The 23819-nt window shown below is 35.7% G+C and overlaps 1 protein-coding gene across 1 annotated transcript in view; it reads right to left on the bottom strand.

Moving 5' to 3' along the window:
• The window catches only part of LOC134248047 (sacsin-like), a 90439-nt gene extending 66854 nt beyond the window's left edge, over window positions 1-23585 (bottom strand). Inside the window, exons 1-3 of the mRNA XM_062730468.1 lie at window positions 23486-23585; window positions 12725-12815; window positions 10367-10458 (exon numbers count right to left, since the gene is read on the bottom strand). Of these exons, the coding sequence (XP_062586452.1) occupies window positions 10367-10458; window positions 12725-12752 (120 nt within the window). The 5' untranslated portion in view covers window positions 12753-12815; window positions 23486-23585. The remainder of the gene's footprint in view (window positions 1-10366; window positions 10459-12724; window positions 12816-23485) is intronic.
• Window positions 23586-23819: the final 234 nt, after the last annotated feature.

The following is a 23819-nucleotide window of genomic DNA, read 5'->3' as shown; positions in this document are numbered from 1 at the left end:
GAACTTTCCATTCCTGGCTGTCGCTTTATTAATGCCAAACAGATTGTACAATGGTTCGAGTCCCCTTGAACCACACACATTTGGATGAACATAATATGATATTGGAGCAATACTGCAAACTTTGTTTGAATCCTGAAGCTCAGACAAGGGGTCAATGAACAATATTTTGGCTCCACTGATAACACATACCGTATCTGAAAAGAATGTCAAATACAGGTATATGTTCAATACCAAAACACAGATAAAATCATACTTAATTGTATAATGTTCAATCTTTAAAAACAAGAGGCCCGTGGGCCACATTTGCTCACCTGAGAAGCTTTGACCATTTTGTTCTTTACCACATTTCCCCCTTGTAATACATATTGCGACCCCACCCTACCCATAGATCATAATTTAGACATTTTGAAATCTACACTACCCCAAAATGCTTCCATGTGCACATAAGTTTCAGCTTTTCTGGCCCAGTAGTTCTTCAGAAGAAGATTTTCAAAGATTTTTCCTCTATTTTTCTATGTAAAACTTTGATTCCCCATTGTGGCCCCACCCTACTCCCAGGGGTCATGATTTGAACACTAAAAAATCTACACTACGCAAGGATGCTTCCACATAAGTTTCAGCTTTTCTGGCCCAGTGGTTCTTGAGAAGAAGATTTTCAAAGATTTTTCCTATATATTTCTATGTAAAATTTTAATTCCATATTGTGGCCCCGCCCTACCCCCTGGGGTCATGATTTAAACAATTTGGAAAATACACTACCCCAAAATGCTTCAACATAAGTTTCAGCTTTTCTTTTCCAGTGGTTCTTGAGAAGAAGATTTTCAAAGACTTTTCTAATATAGTTAAATGTAAAACTTTGATTCCCCATTATGGCCCCACCCTACCACCGGGGGTCATGATTTGAACAATTTAGAATCTACACTACCCCGAGATACTTCCACATAAGTTTCAGTTTTTCTGGACCAGTGGTTCTTGAGAAGATTTTCAAAGATTTTTCCTATATATTTTTATGTAAAACTTTGATTTCCCATTGTGGCCCCGCCCTACCCCCGTGGGTCATGATTTGAACAATTTAAAATCTACACTACCCCAGGATGCTTCCACATAAGTTTCAGCTTTTCTGGCCCAGTGGTTCTTGAAAAGAAAATTTTTAATGACCCCACCCTATTTTTGTCTTTTCTTGATTATCTCCCCTTGTGAGGGGATTTGTCCCTTCATTTTAACAATTTAAATTGTACAAATGCTTTGTGCCAAATTTGGTTAAAATTGGCCCAGTGGTTCTTGAGAAGAAGTCGAAAATGTGAAAAGTTTACAGACGGACAGACGGACGGACGACGGACAAAATGTGATCAGAAAGGCTCACTTGAGCCTTCGGCTCAGGTGAGCTAACAAAACAACATGTATTTGTGAAATACTAATGCCCCTTATGGCAACTATTGGCGAAGGTTGAAGTTTCACAAATGCATGTCAAACTCAGAGGTCAATATCAAAAGGTCAAAATTATTGGTATTAAGAGGAAAGAGTGAAATATGAAAACCCTTGTATACGAAATGTCAGAATTAATGGACAAGGTAAAAGGTTTTTTATATGATCATTAAAAAAAAGTGGGTCAAACACTAACGCCAAGGTTTAATCATTAATACCAAATTATTTATACCAATTGAAAAATCTTGATAGACATTTTAAGTAAGAAAGCCCGAGCACCAACTGAACGTTTGGCCAAGGTAAATGTTGGGGGGGGGGGGGGGGGTACAAAGTTCAATGTAAAGAGGTCAGATTTGGTGGTACTCAAAGAAAGATCTTGTCACAAGGAATACACATGTGAACAAAATGCCCATGGGCCTTATAAGTCACCTGAGTATTATGTAACAACTTTACAACAATTTAATTAAACCAGAGGTCATGAAATTCATAATTTTAAAGAGGCACCATTGCTTATCATTATTATAAACTTAGCATGCTTGCTCTATTTAAATTATACCCAGAGGTAGATCAGAGTAACAAAGAGACAATGCACTTCCACTTTATAACCAGTTGTGCGAACCATTCCAAAGGAACTACTGATCCTGGGGCCACATTTTTCAAAATTTTGAGATTTTTATCACAAAATGGTTGATTAATACCAAAGAGCAGATTTCAAAGCATTAATCTATTTTCAGACTATGTAACACATACACTCTCCAGATACCCCTGACCAAGGAGGCATAAAAATAACCATTTTGCTTCATCATAAATATATATACTCATTGGCATAAAACCAAGAAGCAAAGGAAAATATTTTCAAAGAATTAATGTATTAATGTTAATTATATAATCATTCCTTACACCAAATGGCAAAACCCTGTCCCTGGGGCCATCAAATTTGGTTGAGGCACTCTTTCTCGTTATAACTATATACTTAGATTAGATTATTTAGTTCCCAGGAGCAGAGAAGACGATTTTCAAAGAATTTATGCATTTTCACTCTATAATCAATAAAGCCCCGTCCTAACACAAGAACCCCTGACCCTGGGACCATAAAATTCACAATTTTGGAAAAGGCACTCTTGATCATCATAACTATGTACTTAGTTAGTTTATTTAATACCCAGGAGCAGAGAAGAAGGGTTTTTTTAAGAATTGATGCATTTTCACTATATAATCTATATAGCCCTGCCCTAGCACTAGAACCCCTGACATTGGGGTCATGAATTTTACAATTTTGGTTGTGGACTCAATGCTCATTACATTCATGCCAACAGTTGCCTGCTTGATGTCCAGGAGTAAAGAAGATTTTTAACGATTGTACTAATTTTAGTGGTTTTTGCCCTCCTCCCCTCAGGCCCCAGGGTGCTGGAGACCATAAAATTTACAATTTTTGTTTCCCTTTAGCTATAAATGCTGTATACCAAACTTGGTTGAAATTGGTTCCGTGGTTTCAGTGAAGAAGCTGAAAATGTCCAAATGTTAATACACGACACACGACGCCTGACGAAAATGGATAGCAATAGGTCACCTGAGTGACTCGGGTGACCTAAAAATGAAAGTCATAGCCCCTTCCAATCATAAGTTATGGAAAAGGTTAAGGTTTTTGCTGACGAACAAACAAACATTTTAATTCCTGGCTAGTTTTTAAAGGTTGATATGCTTGTTAACACTAGTGCTCAGTGATATGAGAACATTATAAGCTGTGTGTGTGTGTGGAGGGCCCATAATTTCACTCTAGTTTATGGATTCTTTACCATTCATTTTAAATGCAGTGTCTCGAATAGCCCTTGTTTTCCAGCTTCTCATAATGAAACTATGTGATGCAAAGTGGTCACATAAACTGTAACCAATTTGTTAAAGATTCAATCATGTAAGAAAGTCAATCTTAATGCCATATGATTTCTATATTGTACGTTATAGAGCTCAGGACATTTATTGAACAACCCTCGTATATCCTTGGTTTTCCGCACATTTTTAAACACTTGCAGATATTGAGCTGATTTTTGGGATGCAAGTATATCTTGAAGTTTTGCATTTCGTTCTGCTTCAACAATGTTTTGCAATTTTTTCTTCAATTTTTAAGGTTTTCTAATTTTTTTTATTTATAATATTTATCATTGTTCAATTGATCCATAGTAATTCTCGGCTTTTATTTATATTATTTTCTTTATCAAGTGCAGAGAACTGAAAGCATTTTGATGCTGGGTTTTTTTGTTTTTGTTTTTATTTTTTTGCAATTCATTTGCTTGTTGATTAAATGCTAGCAATGCAATGGTAATTATCTTGATCATTTTATTCCTTACCGGTAATGTGATATACGGACTTGAATCCAATCCCAAACTTCCCAACTTTAAGTGGATCGTCTTGTTTGTTGCTCTTCCTAACCATTGTGATTCCTTCCCAGTCACCCTCCTCAAAGATCGAGTCATTGTAAAAGCATAGAGCAGGGCCCTGAAACATATACAAATTTAAATACAATTATTAACATATCAATTGAGACTGATGGGCTATTCTGGTTATTCAAAATGTATACTTAAAAATCTTCAACATTTTTACTGTATACAGAAAAAAGTATATTTAAACAAAGACGAAATTTATTTTTTTTACTGCAATTTAAAACTCGACTTACAGATAGATACCGCCTGTACGGATCGGGTAAGTGGGCAGATCTGGATGAAGGACAAAAACCCATTTTAACCACACGGGCGCCAGCATCCTCTGCATTTTGTAACAGCTCCTAAATGTAACTTACTATTTCACAATCAATAAACTTCATTCACTTCTTTCAAGAGGCCTCGGGCCTTGAGCCGTGTAGGTCACCTGAGTATCTTGCAACAACTTTAAAATAATTTAGTTTGGTTTATGTTTTAGAGGTCCGTGTTTGCTCTCCTCTCACACGCTGTATTGTGTATTGTTTTATGGACTTTGATATTGATTCCTATTTGTTATCCCCATATCCTTCATTTAGCCTGAGCCATGAAATTTACAATTTAGGAAGAGGTTCCATTGCTCGTTATAACTGTAACAATATTAGAGTATGTCAATTGAATATAGCTAAATATAGATCCTATTCATTCATGTACATTAGCGGCCTCGGTAAAATTGTGTATTTTATATATAGCGCCTAAGCGGCCCAGTTTAGACGTTGCCGCCATTGTTGTTAACATGCTATGTGCTTACCTACTTGAATAAACGCTATTACACTCCACATGAAGACTTATACAGATATTGATACATGGTGTCAGAAGTAAAGTGAGTACCGAACTTCGTTTTAATTAACGGGATTGTGTGTTAATTCACAGTGAATAATTGTTTCGGGAGTGCAAACGTGCTGGACCGAATTTCCTCGACAAGTACGTCCATGACCCACGCTAGTGCAAATTATACGAGTTGCAGCGAATGAGCAGTGAACCCAGTGACTTTAGCGAATATATCAGATATCTTTATGGAATGGCGGATCAAGTAGCAGCACCGGCATCGGTAATGCAGAGCCACATACCGCTCCCGCCAAAGTTGGAGTTAGCGGGAAACGTTGCACAACACTGGAAAAGCTGGAAACAGCTTTGGGACTCGTATGTCATAGTGACGGGACTTTCAGAGAAAACCAATGCCTACCAGGTTGCGACTTTTGTTACATGTATAGGCCCTGAAGGCCTCGAGGTCTACAACGGACTTCCATTTAAAGACGAAAATGAAAGGAATGACCCAGCAACCATATTAAAACTCATGGAGGAGTACTGCGTAGGGAAAACAAACACGATATATGAGAGATATGTTTTCAACAACAAGCATCAAGAAACGGGAGAGACAATCGATTCCTATGTCACAAAGTTGAGAAAGCTCTCACTGACCTGTGAGTTTGGTCAGTTAGCCGACCAGATGATTCGTGACAGAATAGTGTGTGGAATCAAGGACAACACTATAAGAAAAAAACTCTTACAAGAATCTGGACTGTCACTTCAAAAATGTGTGGACATCTGTAGGGCAGCAGAAAAAACCGCCGCACAAGTTAAGACTATGAATCCTTAGGAGGAAATACACACATTGAAAAAATCAACCAAACACAGAAACGGTGTGAAGCATAAGGATCATAAAGGAGGAGGAATACACCCTAAACCACAAAATACAAAGATTCGTACATGTTGTTACTGCGGTCAGCAGCATTCCAGAGATAAGCAATCATGTCCAGCATGGGGCAAAACCTGTGGAAAGTGTGGAAAGAAAAACCATTTTAAGGCAGTGTGCCGACAGCGAGATAAGAGAGTGAACTTCCTGGATAAGTATGAGCAATGTTATTCCGATGAGGAAATCCTTACAGTAGAACAGATCTTTGCTACCAGCGCTTTGGAAACCCGAGAAAACTGTTTGCTCAAATGAACATTAATTTTCAGCCGAAACCTGTAAAATTCCAAATTGACTGTGGGGCCACCTGTAATGTGATTACAGATGACCTTGTACCGACAAACGTGAAGATACAGAAGGGTCATCACACATTGAAAGTTTACAATGGACAGCAAATGAAGACTTCCGGCAGTTGTACTTTGACCCTCACTAATCCAAGAAACGGGGAAACATTCAAAGAGAACTTTGTCATTGTGAACAGTGGTTTACACCCTATTTTGGGCTCAAGCACAAGTCAGCGAATGAACTTGATCTTAGTCCAACATGACAATATTATGACTATTGAGTTCCCCAACACAAACAATCACCTTGATATGGACACCATAACGAAGAATTATGGAGACATCTTTACAGGAAATGGATGCTTTAAAGGACCTGTGCATCTAGAAATAGACGAGACTGTCCCACCCGTGAAACTTCCTTTACGCCGTGTCCCAGTTGCAATTAAGCCACTTTTGCAACAAGAGCTGAAAAGACTAGAAGGATTACAGGTCATTCAAGCCGTCAACAAACCTACAGACTGGGTATCTAGCCTACTAGCATTCAAGAAGGCGAATGGAAAATTACGCATCTGCATTGACCCGAAACCTTTGAACAAGGCGCTCCGTCGGAGTCATTACCCTCTTCCTGTGATTGAAGACGTTTTACCTGATCTAGCCAAGGCTCGCGTTTTCACGGTGTGCGATGTAAAGAATGGCTTCTGGCATGTGGAGCTTGATGAGCAGTCCAGCTACCTTACAACTTTTGAGACTCCGTTTGGACGCTATCGCTGGCGCCGCTTACCCTTTGGCATCTCTCCAGCGCCTGAGATTTTCCAGCATCGTTTGGAACTAGCCATACAGAACTTAACTGGAGTCAAAGCTATTGCGGATGATATCCTTATCTATGGAGAAGGAGACAGTGATGTAGAAGCCATACGTGATCACAACCAGAAACTTGTCAGCTTTCTGAATAGATGCCGCGAGCATGGAATCAAGTTGAACAAAGACAAGTTTAAACTGCGATTAAAGGAAATGCCATATATTGGACATGTTCTAACCCCCGATGGACTCAAGCCTGACCCTCGCAAAGTACAGGCTATTATTGAATTTGAAACCCCAAAGGATGTTGCGTGTGTGCAGAGGTTCTTAGGACTTGTGAACTATCTGTCCAAGTTCATGGACAAATTGAGTGATATGTGTGAACCAATTCGTTCCCTTGTCCACCGAGAGATAGTTTGGCAATGGACACACGAGCAGGAAGAAGCATTTCGTAAAATTAAAGAGACAATATCGCGAACACCAGTACTACGATACTTTGACTCGAAAGAAGAAACCACACTACAGTGTGACGCATCAAGCACAGGACTTGGCGCATCCCTCTTACAGAAAGGACAACCAGTCGCTTATGCCAGCAGAGCATTGACGCCTACCGAACAACATTATGCGCAGATTGAGAAGGAGCTGTTAGCTGTCGTATTCGGAATGGAGCGATTCAACCAATACACTTACGGCCGCAAAGTACTTGTGGAGAGCGACCACAAACCCCTGGAAATTATACACAAGAAACCATTGGCTTCAGCTCCAAAGCGTCTACAACGTATGTTTTTACGACTGCAGAAATATGACATGGAGATCACGTACAAGCCTGGCGAAGAAATGTATGTGGCAGATGCACTGTCGAGAGCGCATCCCAAGAAACAGACTACAGAACTCTGCACCGAGGAAGTATTCAAAGTATTTGAGGATGTCAACATGGTAGAATACTTACCTACAGTGTATTTCGCAAGCAAGTATGTTAAAGATACAGCAGACCAGTGACAAAACGCATGACTTACTTAAGCAGACTATTCTAGAAGGATGGCCAAAGAACATGGAAAGTGCGCCAGTGGAGATGCATCCATACTTTCATGTGCAAGACGAACTATCCGTCCAGGATGGTATTGTGTACCGTGGAACCCTTTGCGTCATACCGAAAGCATTACGTGCTGAGATTATGGGAAAGCTTCATCAATCACATATTGGAGCTGAAGGATGCCTTCGTAGAGCTCGAGAGTGCGTATACTGGCCAAACATGAACTCCGAGATCAAAGATCTTGTATCAAAGTGTGAAACGTGCCGAACTTATGAGCCATCACAGCAAAAAGAAACTCTCATCTCGCATGAGATTCCAAACCGCCCATGGTCTGTTGTAGGAGTAGATCTCTTCCAATCACCTGTAAGTGATGACCAATACCTCATCTCAGTAGACTACTACAGCAATTTCTTCGAAATTGACAGACTGGAGTCTACCACTTCAGCCACCGTAATCAGCAAGTTAAAACAGCATTTTGCTAGACACGGAATACCTGACAAAGTCATCAGTGATAATGGTCCCCAATTTACCTCCCAGCAGTTTGAAAACTTCAAAGTCAAGTGGGAATTCGACCATAAAACATCTAGTCCGGCATACCCTAAGTCAAATGGAAAAGCGGAAAATGCCGTAAAATCCGCAAAGCAGCTTATGAGAAAAGCAAAGCACAGTGGACAAGACCCATGGCTTGCAGTACTTGACTTCAGAAATACGCCAACACAAGGGATCGGAGAAAGTCCAAGCCAGCGACTAATGAACCGTAGAACAAAAACATTGATGCCACAGAAAGAAACATTGCTATCTCCATGTGGTAAAAAAGATAACATCAAGAAAATCAGGAAGGAAAAGGACAGACAAGCTCGCTATTACAACCGCACAGCAAAAGATTTGCGAGAGTTACATCATGGTGACACAGTGCGCATGAAGCCTACACAACTAAGGGAAAAGGAGTGGAAGAAAGGAACAATCATCGGCAAAGAGGGAATAAGATCGTACAACGTTCAAACACAAGACGGTACCTATAGGAGAAACCGCTCTCACCTGAAGGCCACGTGTGAGAAACCAAATGACTTCAGCATTATTCCTGACTACATAACTCCGAACGAACAGTCAGGTGATAATTCCAGACAGACTGCGCCGTGTGGGAACTGCCCGAGACCTAGTTCAGAAACCACTGAAAGTGTTCGATCTCTACCGGACAAACCGTTAGTCGTTCCGAGCGGTGATGTGCCACTGAAGCCCGATGAACCGCGAACCACTCGTTCTGGACACATTGTTAAGACGCCACAATATTTAGAGAACTATGTGCATGCGGTGTATTATGTATAATGAACTGTTTCAGTATTATTTTCATAGACTAGTCAGTTTGTAATATTGTTGTGTTCGAAATTGCATTATACTTTGATCTCATTCTTGTTTTTAGTCCTTAGGTCCCTGATAGGATTTTTGTTTCTTCCTTCAAAAAAAGGGAGATGTAACAATATTAGAGTATGTCAATTGAATATAGCTAAATATAGATCCTATTCATTCTTATGTACATTAGCGGCCTCAGTAAAATTGTGTATTTTATATATAGCGCCTAAGCGGCCCAGTTTAGACGTTGCCGCCATTGTTGTTAACATGCTATGTGCTTACTTACTTGAATAAACGCTATTACACTCCACATGAAGACTTATACAGATATTGATACAATAACTATACAAATAGTCTGCTTACAGGGGATGATAAAAAATGCATTTCCACTTAATAATCAGTAGTGCCCCCCCCAACCCAACCCAACCCCCCCCCCCCGGAACCACTGATCCGGGGCCATAAGTTCTCCAATTTTTGAAAACGCACTTCTGCTAACATCAATGGTTTATTTTCATACCAAAAAAACAAATTTCAAAGCATTAATTGATTCTCAGTATATAATAGGGCCCCGCCCTAACACCAGAACCTTGAACCAGGGAAGAATTTTGGAAGATCATTACTATGTACATAGTTCATTGAATTAATACTCATGCAGGACCAGCATAGTTTTTTTTTTAAATAATACACGTTCACTATACACGTACATGTACATGTATATTCTACATATCCCCGCCCTAACACAAGAACCCCTGAACCAGGGGCCATGAATTTCAAAATTTCGGTACAGTGTTCAAATGCTCTTTACAATCATGCCAACAGATTGAATGCTTGCATGATGTCGAAGAGTAGAGAAGAATAATTTTAAAAATAGCACTTATTCTTTTCTGGCCTCATCCCTAAGGTCCAAGGGGGACAAAGGCCATGAAATAAACATTTTTTCCCTTCACGATCAGAGATGCTATATGCCAAAACGGGTTGAAATTGGTTGAGTGGTTTTATAGACGAAGCTGAAAATGTAAAAATGTTATGGCACGACGGACGATGGACGCCGACAAAAACAGATAGCAATAGGTCACCTGAATGACCTAATAATAATTAAATCAGACAGTCATAGAAGCTCAATTAAACTTTTCACGCATTCAGTCGCAATTTTGATTTTAAAAAATAAAAAAGTCAGTAACATTAAACCAGTTATGAGAGAATATTCTTATCGAGGTCTGTAACTGGAGGGTTCTTTCCTTAAATTATATTTCAGTTGTAACAATCCCTTCTGGACATATGTACTAGTAATAAAGTAGTATATATATTATCTTACCTTGATGATTTGCTCATTATCTGGATACTCGTGAAGTATACTCTGTAGATCATCGAGAAGGGTGTTTCGAATCATACCATGGTGCTGCATTCCTAAGATGTATGATTTTATGGAACACAAAAATAATTACAGCGAAATATATAAATAATGACATCTATATACCTTCCAGTTCAAACAGTTAACAACAACAGCATGGATTACGCTCTTGTAGCATGAACTATCTAACAATGGTTATAGTGAAGATTTCTTGTGTGTTAGGTAAATGATTCAATTTCTTTTTAATATTACACATATTACCAAAAACATTTTGCTTCGAGTGCCCTGAACAGATAGCCAAACTTACTGAGCTATCTCCGCTACACATGTATAGATGATTTTAAAAGGACAAAGAAGCACCGCATTCACACATTTGGATTTTTTTTTTTTTGGAGGGGGGGGGGAGGATGTCATTTTTCGTGGTCTCTGGGCCTTCTCTCCATTTTTTAAAAAGGTGTATTCGTTTCTTTGAATTAAAATACACACAAATAACGTTTCAAAATCAAGGAGAGAAGACCCAGAGATATGAAAAATTTAGAAAAACGTGTTTTAAAATGTATCATTCTGTACCAAATGTCTGATTTGGCCAATTTTCAAGTTATTTTTTTAGCAAATCAAAGTTTATTTTCGGGAAAATATTTTCCTTTCCTGTTGCACAGGAACCCGATAAATTTAAAAAAAATGTTAAAATTTCATGTGACGTGTCAATAACATTTTCACTTTTCAATTACGCCCAGATTCCTGCCGAATGCCGATCAAAAGCGCCCTCGTTCTTTGTGGTAAAAGTGTGTCAAACTCCATGGTTAATGTAACGAGGTCAAATTTGGTGGTACCGATGAAAAGTTTTGTTACACGGAATATATCTGTGAAATACTAATATTAAAAAAGCCATAGCCCCGCCCATTCAGAAGTTATGGCCAATTGCAATGTTCAAGTTTCTACGGACACACAGACAAACAGTCAGACGGACGGACAGTACAAAAACTATATACATGTACCGAATTATGTCAAAACTGTCTAAAGCTGGAAAGACTGTTGCCAAATGAGATTAAAATATAATTTGATTTGATCTTTCGCCTATCTGGTATCTACATATGTAAAGGGAGAGGGGCATACAGACATTTTATATTAATACATTTTATAGCTTTTTAAACTATAAACCGCTAAAACTTTTACCCTTATAGCCATTTGACTTCACAAAATTGAAAGTGAACATTTAAAATATGAAAATACATGTATAAAGATATGAAACAGCAACTGTGTCTATAAAATTTGGAGATTCTTTTTAAAGTACAAATGAGATTAATTATATAAATGAGTAAAATATCATATCATAAAATAATTTCATTATTAAATGTATTTAAACCAATGCAGATATAATACAGCTTGCCTTTCATAAATTAACATTGGTGAATGCAATCATCATCAAGGCATGACCTTAACCTTAAAACCTATTTACAATCATTCCTTAATTATATGGGTAACTTCAAAATTAACAACTCTTGCAGACAGAGGTATAAATCTATCTCAATATGACTGACAGAGATCATCTTCAAGAAAGTATTTATTACATAATTTTATAGATAACAAATGGACCCTTTTACCGGCAACTGGATGGGACCACCGATGCAACTGGGACGACAGACGGCAAAGTTGTTTTTTTTTTCGCTATGAAAGAGACCAAATTGATATCATTTTTTGACTACTCATATCATTCATATACTTTCCTTTGGTGCTTTCCCATTTTGATCATACATGTCCCATAAACTACCGGTATTTTTCTGTTGAAAATAAAATTATGAAATCTTATGAAAACAACATAAGAAACAGAATAAAGATAAATTTCAATCGTTGTTCAACAAAAATGGTTTATGGTATGATCAAAACTGGAAACCACCAAACTAAAGTAAATGAATATGATAAAAAGTCAAAAATATGATGTTAATTAGGTCTCTGTCAAAGCGAAAAACAAGTTTGCTGTCTGTAGTCCCAGTTGCCGGTAATAGGGTGTGAAATGGAACATACATTCTCATATAAACTTTGAAATCGTCCCACCTCCCCCACCCCACTTCAGCTGCAAACAGGATGACATAAGGAATCAATCTCAGTATCAAAATAATAACTATATTCAACCAATATATTTTGAACTAACGTTAAATTGGAAATTATATCATTTTTTGAAAAAGGTTACATGCACTAGTAGCCTAGTTAGTATCATAGGTATTATTTAAAAAGAAGAAAATCTTCGCTTGGAAGAATGACAGACGGACAGGCAGACTATTTTACCTTCAAGGTTAATATGCAGATTATGTATTTACATACCTGGCACTTCCGATCTTCTTGATGCCATAGTGAGCTTTTGTAATCAAATGCAGGGTTGTGGTACCATTGAAACATCCATTTTTGTCAAACACTTAAATGTAAAAGAAACCTTCATTGATTCATCTAATTGAAATGTACAACTATTTATTAGCTATTATAAAACCCGAATTACTGTTACTTTATCTTTTTGTACATTTACGTGCAGTTTTCTGAGGTTAAGCAACAGAACTCGAAACTTCAGATTATATATATGTATTTTCAGATGATAAAACGAAATTGACTTGTCTTTACGACAAATTCTGCGAAGTTTTTCCCCCGAGGTTGTCGGAAATATTCCTAGAAGGTAGTATACGTATAACGCTAAGGAAAGCTAGATCTCGAGAATACTTTTATGTGTAGATTAGACAATAAATTAAAAAAAAATATGTATCCTGATCTTGACTTATCTGGTATTGCCAAAGTTAATTGCAGAGCGTATCTTTTTGTATGACAAAACGAAATTGTTATAGTAAAGTATATCTTCAGCAGTTTTCCCGACCGTGAAATCGAGCATGCGTATTGAAACAAGAGGCCCATGGGCCACATCGCTCACCTGAGTAACTTGGGTGATGCAGTTCTTTACCAGATTCCCCCTCTTGCTATTGTCCTATCATGCCCCACTACCCCCTTACCTTTTATGATTTTAAAACTTTAGAATCTACACTACCCCAGGATGCTTCCACATAATTTTCAGCTTTCCGGACCCAGTGGTTCTTGAGGAGAAGATTTTTAAAGATTTGTTCTATATATTTCTATGTAAAACTTGGAATTCCCTATTGTGGCCCCACCCTACCCCAAGGGGTCATGATTTTAACAATTTAACATCTACACTACCCAAGGATGCTTCTACATAAGTTTCAGCTTTAATGGCCCAGTGGTTCTTGAGATAAATTTTTTTAAAGATTTGTTCTATATATTTATATGTTAAACTTGGATTCCCTATTGTGGCTCCGCCCTACCCCCGGGGGTCATGATTTAACAATTTAATATCTACATTACCTAAGAATGCTTCCACATAAGTTTCAGCTTTCCTGGCTTAGTGGTTCTTGAGAAGAAGATTTTTAAAGATATGTTCTATATATTTCTATGTAAAACTTTGATTCCCTATTGTGGCCCCGCCCTACCCCCGGGGGTCATGATTGCAACAATTTAATATCTTCACTACACAAGGATGCTTCCACATAAGTTCCAGCTTTCCTGGCCCAGTGGTTCTTGAGAAGAAGATTTATAAAGATTTCTTCTATATATATTTCTATGTAAAATTGGAATCCCTATTGTGGCCCCACCCTACCCCAAGGGGTCATGATTTTAACAATTTAATATCTTCAGTACCCAAGGATGCTTCTACATAAGTTTCAGCTTTCCTGGCCCAGTGGTTCTTGAGAAGAAGATTTTGAAAGATTTGTTCTATATATTTCTCTGTAAAACTTGGATTCCCTATTGTGGCTCCGTCCTACCCCCGGGGGTCATGATTTTAGCAATTTAATATCTACACTACCCAAAGATGCTTCCACATAAGTTTCAGCTTTAATGGCCCAGTGGTTCTTGAGAAGAAGATTTTGAAAGATTTGTTCCATATATTTCTATGTAAAACTTTGATTCCCTATTGTGGCCCCGCCCTACCCCCGGGGGTCCCGATTGCAACAATTTAATATTTTCACTACCCAGGGATGCTTCCACATAAGTTTCAGCTTTCCTGGCCTAGTGGTTCTTGAGAAGAAGATTTATAAAGATTTCTTCTATATATATTTCTATGTAAAACTTGGAATCCCTATTGTGGCCCCACCCTACCCCAAGGGGTCATGATTTTAACAATTTAATATCTTCACTACCCAAGGATGCTTCCACATTAGTTTCAGCTTTCCCGGCCCAGTGGTTCTTGAGAAGAAGATGTTGAAAGATTTGTTCTATACATTTCTATGTAAAACTTTGATTCCCTATTGTGGCCCCGCCCTACCCCCAGGGGTCATGATTTTAACAATTTAATATCTACACTACCCAAAGATGCTTCCACATAAGTTTCAGCTTTAATGGCCCAGTGGTTCTTGAGAAGAAGATTTTGAAAGATTTGTTCTATATATTTCTATGTAAAACTTTGATTCCCTATTGTGGCCCCGCCCTTCCTCCGGGGGTCTCGATTTGAACAATTTAGAATTTACACTATACAAGGATGCTTCTACATAAGTTTCAGCTTTCCTGGCTCAGTGGTTCTTGAGAAGAAGATTTTTAAAGATTTGTTCTATATATTTCTATGTAAAACTTGGATTCCCTATTGTGGGCCCGCCCTATCCCCGGGGGTCATGATTTTAACAATTTAATATCTACACTACCCAAAGATGCTTCCACATAAGTTTCAGATTTAATGGCCCAGTGGTTCTTGAGGAGAAGATTTTTAAAGATTTGTTCTATATATTTCTCTGTAAAACTTGGATTCCCTATTGTGGCCTCGCCCTAGCCCCGGGGGTCATGATTTTAACAATTTAATATCTACACTACCCAAGGATGCTTCCACATAAGTTTCAATTTTCCTGGCCCAGTGGTTCTTGAGAAGAAGATTTTTAAAGATTTGTTCTATATATTTCTATGTAAAACTTGGATTCCCTATTGTGGGCCCGCCCTATCCCCGGGGGTCATGATTTTAACAATTTAATATCTACACTACCCAAAGATGCTTCCACATAAGTTTCAGATTTAATGGCCCAGTGGTTCTTGAGAAGAAGATTTTTTAGTGACCCACCCTATTTTTTTCTTTTCTTGATTGTCTCCCCTTGTAAGGGGACTTGGCTCTTCATTTTAACAATTTAAACTCCCCTTTACCCAAGAATGCTTTGTACCAAGTTTGGTTATAATTGGCCCATTGGTTCTTGAGAAGAAGTCGAAAATGTGAAGAGTTTACAGACGGACGGACAGACGGACAGCTAGACGGACGGACGACGGAAAAAATGTGATCAGAAAAGCTCACTTGAGCCTTCGGCTCAGGTGAGCTAAAAATATTAACTAACGAATTCGCTACCGCTAGAGAACGTCAGCAACAAGAGGCCGATGAGCCACAACGTTCACCTGAGTCACTATGGTTCAGCGGTTCTTCATCAGCGGATTTCTTGACTTACAAGTACTTTATAATTTGAGTGGTATTAATTAATCTATTCTTGAGTGGAGGAGGCATAATTGTTTTGAACATATTTTATTGTATAAACAAAGGGATTGGAAACAAGTTCTTTCAACTTACGACTTCCTCTCCTTGAATATAACTTTATGACATTTCATTAAAATACATGTAGTACATAGAAATATATATACAAAAGAGATACAATGAAATATTTGTTCAGTAATATAACGATTTAAAAACTACAGGATTCGTCTATAAATTCATGCACAGCAGCAAAAATTATGTGTTTGTTTCTACAGGCAAATTTACATCACCACATAATAACAGATTTGTATCAATATTGACTAATTCGTCAAATAAAAATAAGCGATAAAAAAGATTATTCCTAGCGTTTGAATAATTTTTGCAGGCAAGAAAAGAAATGATAAACATCTCCATACTTTCCACATGAACATGAACATGATAAAGGGCTATTGATAATATTTCTTTTATGTGAATCATAGTTAAAGTAATATAGTTGTGTCTAATATGATGATTTATTTAGTTGATGACTTTGTGTATTAGTCAGATGCGTAATCCGGAAATTTTGTCCGGAATTTTTTTAACATACCCTGTTTCACCCTGAACTTACAATATCCACACTTCCTTTTTCTATCAATGCTGATGACCAGCAGACGGTTTAGAAATTCAGAGCTAAAATTGTTTAAAATAATGGTTAAGTAAAGGATAAAGTGTAAGTTATTTTGAAAAATCAGTAATATTAAACGCTTTAGAATACATTTGAAGCCTGGAACGCTTTCGATGGCTTCATATTTTTTGGATGTTCGGAGATTATTTGGAGACAAAGTGCAGCATGCTCTAAAGGTTAATGCATGTGTCGGAACTAACATTATTCAGTTGTGTATTCATACCTATCTTGAAATAACAAACTTAATTTTTAAACAAACTGTGTAAGCATGTCGCTTATAAGGACAAGATGGAGAGAGAGAGAATATAAGACATGTCGGAGAAGAGGCCCAGTCTAAGTTTGATCCGGAGGAATAAATCTGCGGCGGAAATAGGAAATAGGCGCCGGAATGGCGACTTAAAATTCCAGCCAATCAACAGGTACAAATAATATTCTGTCAAAGGACGGGGCACCGATAAATTCAATTAACATTGGGCCATTATGTAAACAAGACGTTCAGATATAGAATCGTTGAAGAAAAATATTTTGAATTGTTGCTATAGTACTAAAATATTCAAATATCTAAGACTCATCCAGTTAGCGGTTTTTCTATTTTAGGTAATGATCGCCAAATGCTAAGCAAACCTAAGATTACACTAAAAAATAAAAATCAAAGTACTGAGACAGTACGGGGTCAAAATCAACTTCCTGCCAGGTTTTATTTTATGACATCAAGTTTTTTATTTAACTTGAAGTGGAAATTTCAAAAAAATGAATTAATAAATTAATTACTTAAAAATAATAATAAAAAATAATAATAAATAAAAAATTGTCAAGAAACCTTTTTGAGAGTCAGATTTTAACAGGTTCAAATCAATACATTTCAGGAAGTAAACAATGTGTCTATACATGTAATGCTATAGGAGGGTTGTTTGTTTACTTGTGTGATTTACAATTAATATATTTTTAGTTTGAAGTTGGTTGGGGTTTTTTTTCAAAATGCTTCATGAATTTGAGTAAAATGTGCATATCACTTTCTTCGGTTTGATCCAAAATGTTTGTATATTTTGATCAGAACAATTTCTGCAATATTTCATCTAGCGAAAGTTTGATTCATGTGTTCTTGGCAGAGCTTCCGTTTTGAAGCCTTGACTGACAGTAAACTAGAGAGGTAAGTAACATCGTCTAAAAATCACAACAATTAAAAGGAAAAGATGCATGTATACCCCCTTTTTCATACATTTAAACATCAGTTACTAAAATGCATGCAAGATGAACTTGTTGGGGCCGGTAAGTCATTTATGATGAATTCTGAAAATTTAGTTTAGTGGTAGATATATACAGAATTGGTGGTCATGTAAATGGTGTGGGTTGAAAATAGACCACTAATACAGGAATTCTATGGGTAAACAAATAGCATGCATTTAATTTTGAGAGGGTTTATTTGAGGAAACCATGCTCATTCATGAACAATTGTGTAAAAAGTGGGGTTTAGATCATGCCATGTTTAGTGGACCTGTCTCTGTAGCAAATAAAATATTACAGGGATTCATTCATGGAATTAAATACTAGTAACACAGGTCCGATAATCTTTGTTTTCTAAAGATGAAAATTTGCTTTGGGCTTCTAAGGCAATGCCCAAATTATGAGCCATATGATAAGTCAGTACAGTTAGGGAATGTTGATATTAAAAGGGCATTTCAGTTACTACCAATATACCCTGGGGACTGAAGTAAGGATTTAGATCTAAGGATTCATAGTATTTTGACAAGACTAGTGCTTACCCATTGGAGGTTCCATTTAGCTTTCAATTTTTTGAAAATTTTTCAACATTATAAATATTACAGAGGATTATAACAAATTTTTATAAATGTGGTTTGAGTATCATTGAGACGTACACTCTTTGTCAATTTTATCTTTGAGGGTAGGAGGGGATCTTGCAAAAACTGACATTATTCCAGGATGTGTGCAATGATTTTCGAGTTTCTTTCAGCACTTAAGATGAAACACAAGGACAAATTATTTACTCGTTTAGTATTCCTAGGGCTGGAAAAGTGACACAGTGCTTAAAGTTGTAAGGATAGCTAGGGACAAGATAAGGAAACTCAGGGGTCTGCTTTGTATACTAATTGAAATGTCAACGTTTGAGATGAGAGCAATGGAATCATTTTATAGTAAGAAAGCTCAAGACATTTTCTTTCCAAAGACTATTAAGGTTAGTAGGATTAGGTCATCATTAGGCATATATATTTCAAGAGTGGATGGAAAAAAACAACCATAAACATGTTTTTGATGTACATCTTCCAGATAAATAAAAAAGATCGATTGCAGCACGATATTGTTCAATGGAGTAACCCATTACCTACCGTGTGATAAAAGTAAATTTTAAACAAAAAGCTGCAATGGGTAGCTGCTTATGACACATTCAAAAACTACAGTAACTGAATCGACTATTTGTTTGCATGACTAAGAAATTTTGGATATAATGCATAGTTCAAAAAGTTAACAAAAAAATAATAGAAAGTATAACACAAACACAAAATAAACAGGAAAAACAAATGGAAAGTGAATATGTACATAGAGATATCGTAAATAATAATATGCTGTACACTTTTGTAATAAAAGAACACAGAAATTGTGTAATTGTGTTGAAAAGGTTTAAAGTTGTGGGAAAACTGTAAAGATACACATTAGTAAAAATGGTATCTTCACAAAAACAAGCTAAGGAGTGCAAATACAAAGTAACCAAAATGTATATGGGTCATTCTCAAAAAATGTCCAGATTTCAGTGATACAAGTTTTCTGGTAAATATTTTAATAAAATAAAAACTTTTTTGTGCTCATGAACTTAACAATGATCTAAAATTAAGATAACAGATTTAAAGTACGATTAAAAATTGATATAAATACTGAAAAAATCCTTCAACATGAGTTAAATTAAAGAAAATTGCTTGTGATTTCGCCGAGGGTGTATTTTCAACCCTCCTTATTGAGACAGTAAATATAATTTGGGAGTATAAAATACCTTTAATGTATTGTAAATACTTAACATTGTTTAAAAACATGCTAAAAGGTGACTGAAAAAAGTAAGAATATAATTTTTAAAGCAATAAACGTTAAAAAAAACTTTGTGATTTTCGCCGTGTCCTTGGAGTAACCAAGACATGAAAGTTATCTGTAACAGTTATTTTTCTTGAAGGAACTCTTCAGCATCAGCCGCCTTTTAAAGATATTGTACCCGCCAAAATATAAAAAGACACAAAACATGTGTGTTTCACCCCGTAGACACAATATTTGGTTTCAGTTGAGTTTGGTTGAGAGAGTAATTTATTTTTAGGTCCTTGGAGTTACTTAAATAATGTGAAGATAAATTAATATATAATGTTTGAGATGCATTGAGCGATTTTGAAGTGAAATACACATGATGTAGGAAATGTGCTCTATCTTTTTAAGTCAGTCATAGCTTTTATACTTGTAAGTTTTGATGTAGTAATTCCCTAGCGTTACTGTCCATTTTGTTATTGTAGGAAAAGTTACTCGAAGGACGTATTTAATTACTCTATGGACAAACTGTACAAAAACTTCAATATTTACAATTTAAAAATTAAATATAATGTGTAAAGTTTACCGAAAATAGTATATCAATAATATTTGTATCATCTGATCATATGTTTTACATATAATATTTTATACATGCTACAAATTCATTCAGTAAATGATATGTGTAACACAAAGGACAAATTTGGTAACTCTATGGACGTCAAAATGATGAAACATTTTCATTATTAATATACTCTTGTAGTTATTCTTGCTTCAGCGGTAGAGTACAGAGAATTATTTATTTTGAGTAAATTGAAATATCAAAATTTCTTATGAAATACATCTTTACCCCTTTTTAACCCTATAATACTTAACTATGGTAACATTATAGACAAATTCAGTTACACAAGGGACACGACAAGCGTTTAAGATAGAAAAATGAAATAAAAATACCACGTATGAAGTCGTAATTGTGTTCAATGTATAAAAGAAAACAATTGTGGGGAGATGGTACAATTTGAGTTACAATAAATATAATGAAGTCCTTAAAAATGAGATGGTTAAAGTGGTAACTCCAGGGAAGTATAGGAACACAAGGGAATAAAATAAAAATCCAGGATTTTATGATATATGACATTTCTTACTCTGAAACCTGTTGATTCTATGTTAAGTTCTCTCGATGAAGATATTGGAAGGACAAAACATTTCAAAAGTTGCAAAAAAGAGACAGACAGACAAGTGAAAGATCAAAGGAATCCAGACACCTTCAAAGTAAAGTCAGATATAGAACATTTGACTATTCTAGCATGGAATGTGTATATCTGACGATGAAATAGTTACAAATTTTTCATCACTATCAAAAGCGATATCAAAAGATTATATTTCAGAGGAACAATGCATCTGTCACCAATCATGAATTTTTGTTTGAAAGTAGATGAGGATACTCTTCATGCAGATTTGTCTAATTGATTTTCCCCATAAAGGTTGGAAATTGTTTGTAAACCTTACACTATAGAAGTATTTTAAAACTTTTGGAATGAAGTCAGAACGCTGAAGTAAGAGTTGACATTATATTAGAGGCAGTACTTAATATGGATCTCTATCTTTCCCAGCATATCTTGAAATTTATTTCAAACAACAAATAGGCATTAGGCAAAGGTATATTCTTTATGCAGCTGATCAAAACTTAATATAAAATCAAATAATTTATAAAAAAGGAAGGGCAGACAAAAGAGTACATATGAAGAGAAACTAGAGCAACCAGAGTTCCTGAAAAAAAAAATGAATAAAAATACTGAAAACACTGAGACCCTGGAAAAGAAACCAGATAAAAATGCTAAAACACTGGAAAAGAGATAATCAGAACTTCATGTATGATCAAAGCAGTAATGAAAATAAACAAAACTAAATTTGACCAAAAACTGTAGAAGATGAATATTCGTACAACATAGGTGATGTTTTGGTTATAATTTGTCCTCCACATCCTGTAGGTAGGAAATATTAAATAGATAACCCAGTTTGGAAGGAGGCTGTATGTAAAACAAAACAAATAAAATGAGATGTCCTTTGTGTTATCTTTTGTCTTTGGTGTTACAACTTCTTTTTGGACATACAAATACTTGTACATGCACCGATCAATGATTCTAGGTCCTATGATAGTAATCCTGCATTATTCATGCATAACTTATTTTTATTTTTTGTTGATGTTTCCGTATCTTTATAATTGGACAATTATGTCTATGTTGTTACTTTTTAATCATTGGTGTTACTAGTCGGACTCCAAATGTAAAAAGAAATGAAATATCAAGCAATTTTTTTCTTAAAATCATATACTTTCATTAACATCTATTAGATAATGCCATTGTTGTGTTTTTTGCGGGGGAAGGGAAACAGATTTATTATTTATTCTTAAGGTTTTAACAAAACGTCCTTTGTGTTACTTTTAAGTCCTTTGTGTTATGAATATGTCCTTGGTGTAACTCAACCATTTTTCCTGAATTTATTTTCTAAATCTTTCTACAATTTTATCAAACTTGCTACATAATCCTGTAGTCTTCTAATACAAAGTATAAGCACAAAGCCAGTATTCCATGCTGAGGTAAAATGACATATGCTTAAGATATATATGTAAGAATAATCAAATTTTATAATTTCAACAACTTTCAGCTTCATGTCATCTGAAATTTCTTTCTTAAGAACCCTCAGTTTGTTTTGATAGAATATTTTTGATCAAGATGTTGAGATTATGATTCTAGAAACCTTAATTTTTTGTTAGTTATTATTTTATTGCGATTTTTAAGTAAGTAACACCATGGACGTTTATTGCTGGATGCACCTACTTAAAATGGATTTTATAGTAAATGTTGATAGAATTCTTAGTGTTTCAACATTTTTTACGCATCTCTGATGTTTCATTACTAACATAAAACAAGTATTTAGTTCTCAGGATTTATTTTCTCTAAATTCTCTTGATGGAATCTGGACAAAATTTGAGAATGACCCATATACAGAATTGATTAAACAATAGATGCAAATAATGCATAGGTATATATAGGGAATTGAGAAGTTGTGGATAATGTTGATATAATCTGGATCATAAAAAAGAAAATAGATTAGATTGTAGCTTTTGTTATGATTGACATTTAATTTTTAAGGTCATATTGAAATACTTGTCAGAAATGGTTGAAAGTTTGTCATTTGAGGATTTTGAGGGAAAAACACCTACACTGCCTCCTGAATTTCATAATTTATAATTTGAGCAAACTTGAATCTACACTTAGTATATTATTAGCATATTTCTTTGACAAATATACTGCAAAAGAAGATTTGAAAAAAGTCCCTGTTAGTTTTATCATCTATTGTGGCCCCCCTACCCCCCCCCGGGGGGGGGGGGGTGATTTGAAAAACCCTGAATCTACACTACATGTACGCCAGAAGGCTTCTATGAAAATAGGACCAATCATGGCTCTGTTCTTGTTGAGAAACTTTTGAAAGATTTTTCCTGTGTATTCCAATGAATATGAATTAGATTGAGATTTATTTAACATGTACAGTATAAAATGCTTTAAGCAGAAAAAAATATTTTAAACGAATCGCTTTATAATCGTAAAAGTAGTCTTTCGGAGTCAATTAGTCTAGTTTCGAAAATGAATTTTCCATTCCTTCAGGATTTTTAACTTAAAAAGAAATACAAGCTAAAATCTTTTACAAACTGAAGATACATTTCTGAGTTGACAAGGAAGACAACTATAGCATATCTATATTCCTGATTCAGCATATAAATAATTAATTCTTAATGCATAAAGACACAATCTTTTCTAACAAATAGAAATATTAAGCACCATATTATATAATATGCAGTTAAAGCAGAAATCATAATGCAGTATTTGTTTAAACTCAGAATTACCTGATCGTATGAATCGTTGAACTTCTTCCTTCTATTTTGTTTTTGCTAGGTATTGACTTGGTTACTCTACAAAAAATGATTGAATTCAGAATTGATCAGCCAATAAATTTAAACTCCTTTGTCATGTGACAACAATTTTTTTTTCTTGGTAACAGAAGCAAAAGTAGATGTCTATTGTTCCTGCTTGTCGTGTATGTTTTTTAAAAACAACTTGAGTAGTCCAGTAAAGACTTTTATAGCTTCCTTCAAACGAAAACCATTTCTGTTTTCTTTAAACAGTGCTTTTTATCAATAATATTAAATAATACCAGACGAATAATCTATCATGTCTACT

Source organism: Saccostrea cucullata, unplaced genomic scaffold (assembly GCF_032062105.1).
Source record: "Saccostrea cucullata isolate Sc308-1 unplaced genomic scaffold, CSIRO_AGI_Scuc_v1 ctg502, whole genome shotgun sequence".
Taxonomy (NCBI): Eukaryota; Metazoa; Mollusca; class Bivalvia; order Ostreida; family Ostreidae; genus Saccostrea; species Saccostrea cuccullata.
Note: the sequence above shows the minus strand (reverse complement) of the source record. Positions and strands in the feature narration are given on the sequence as shown.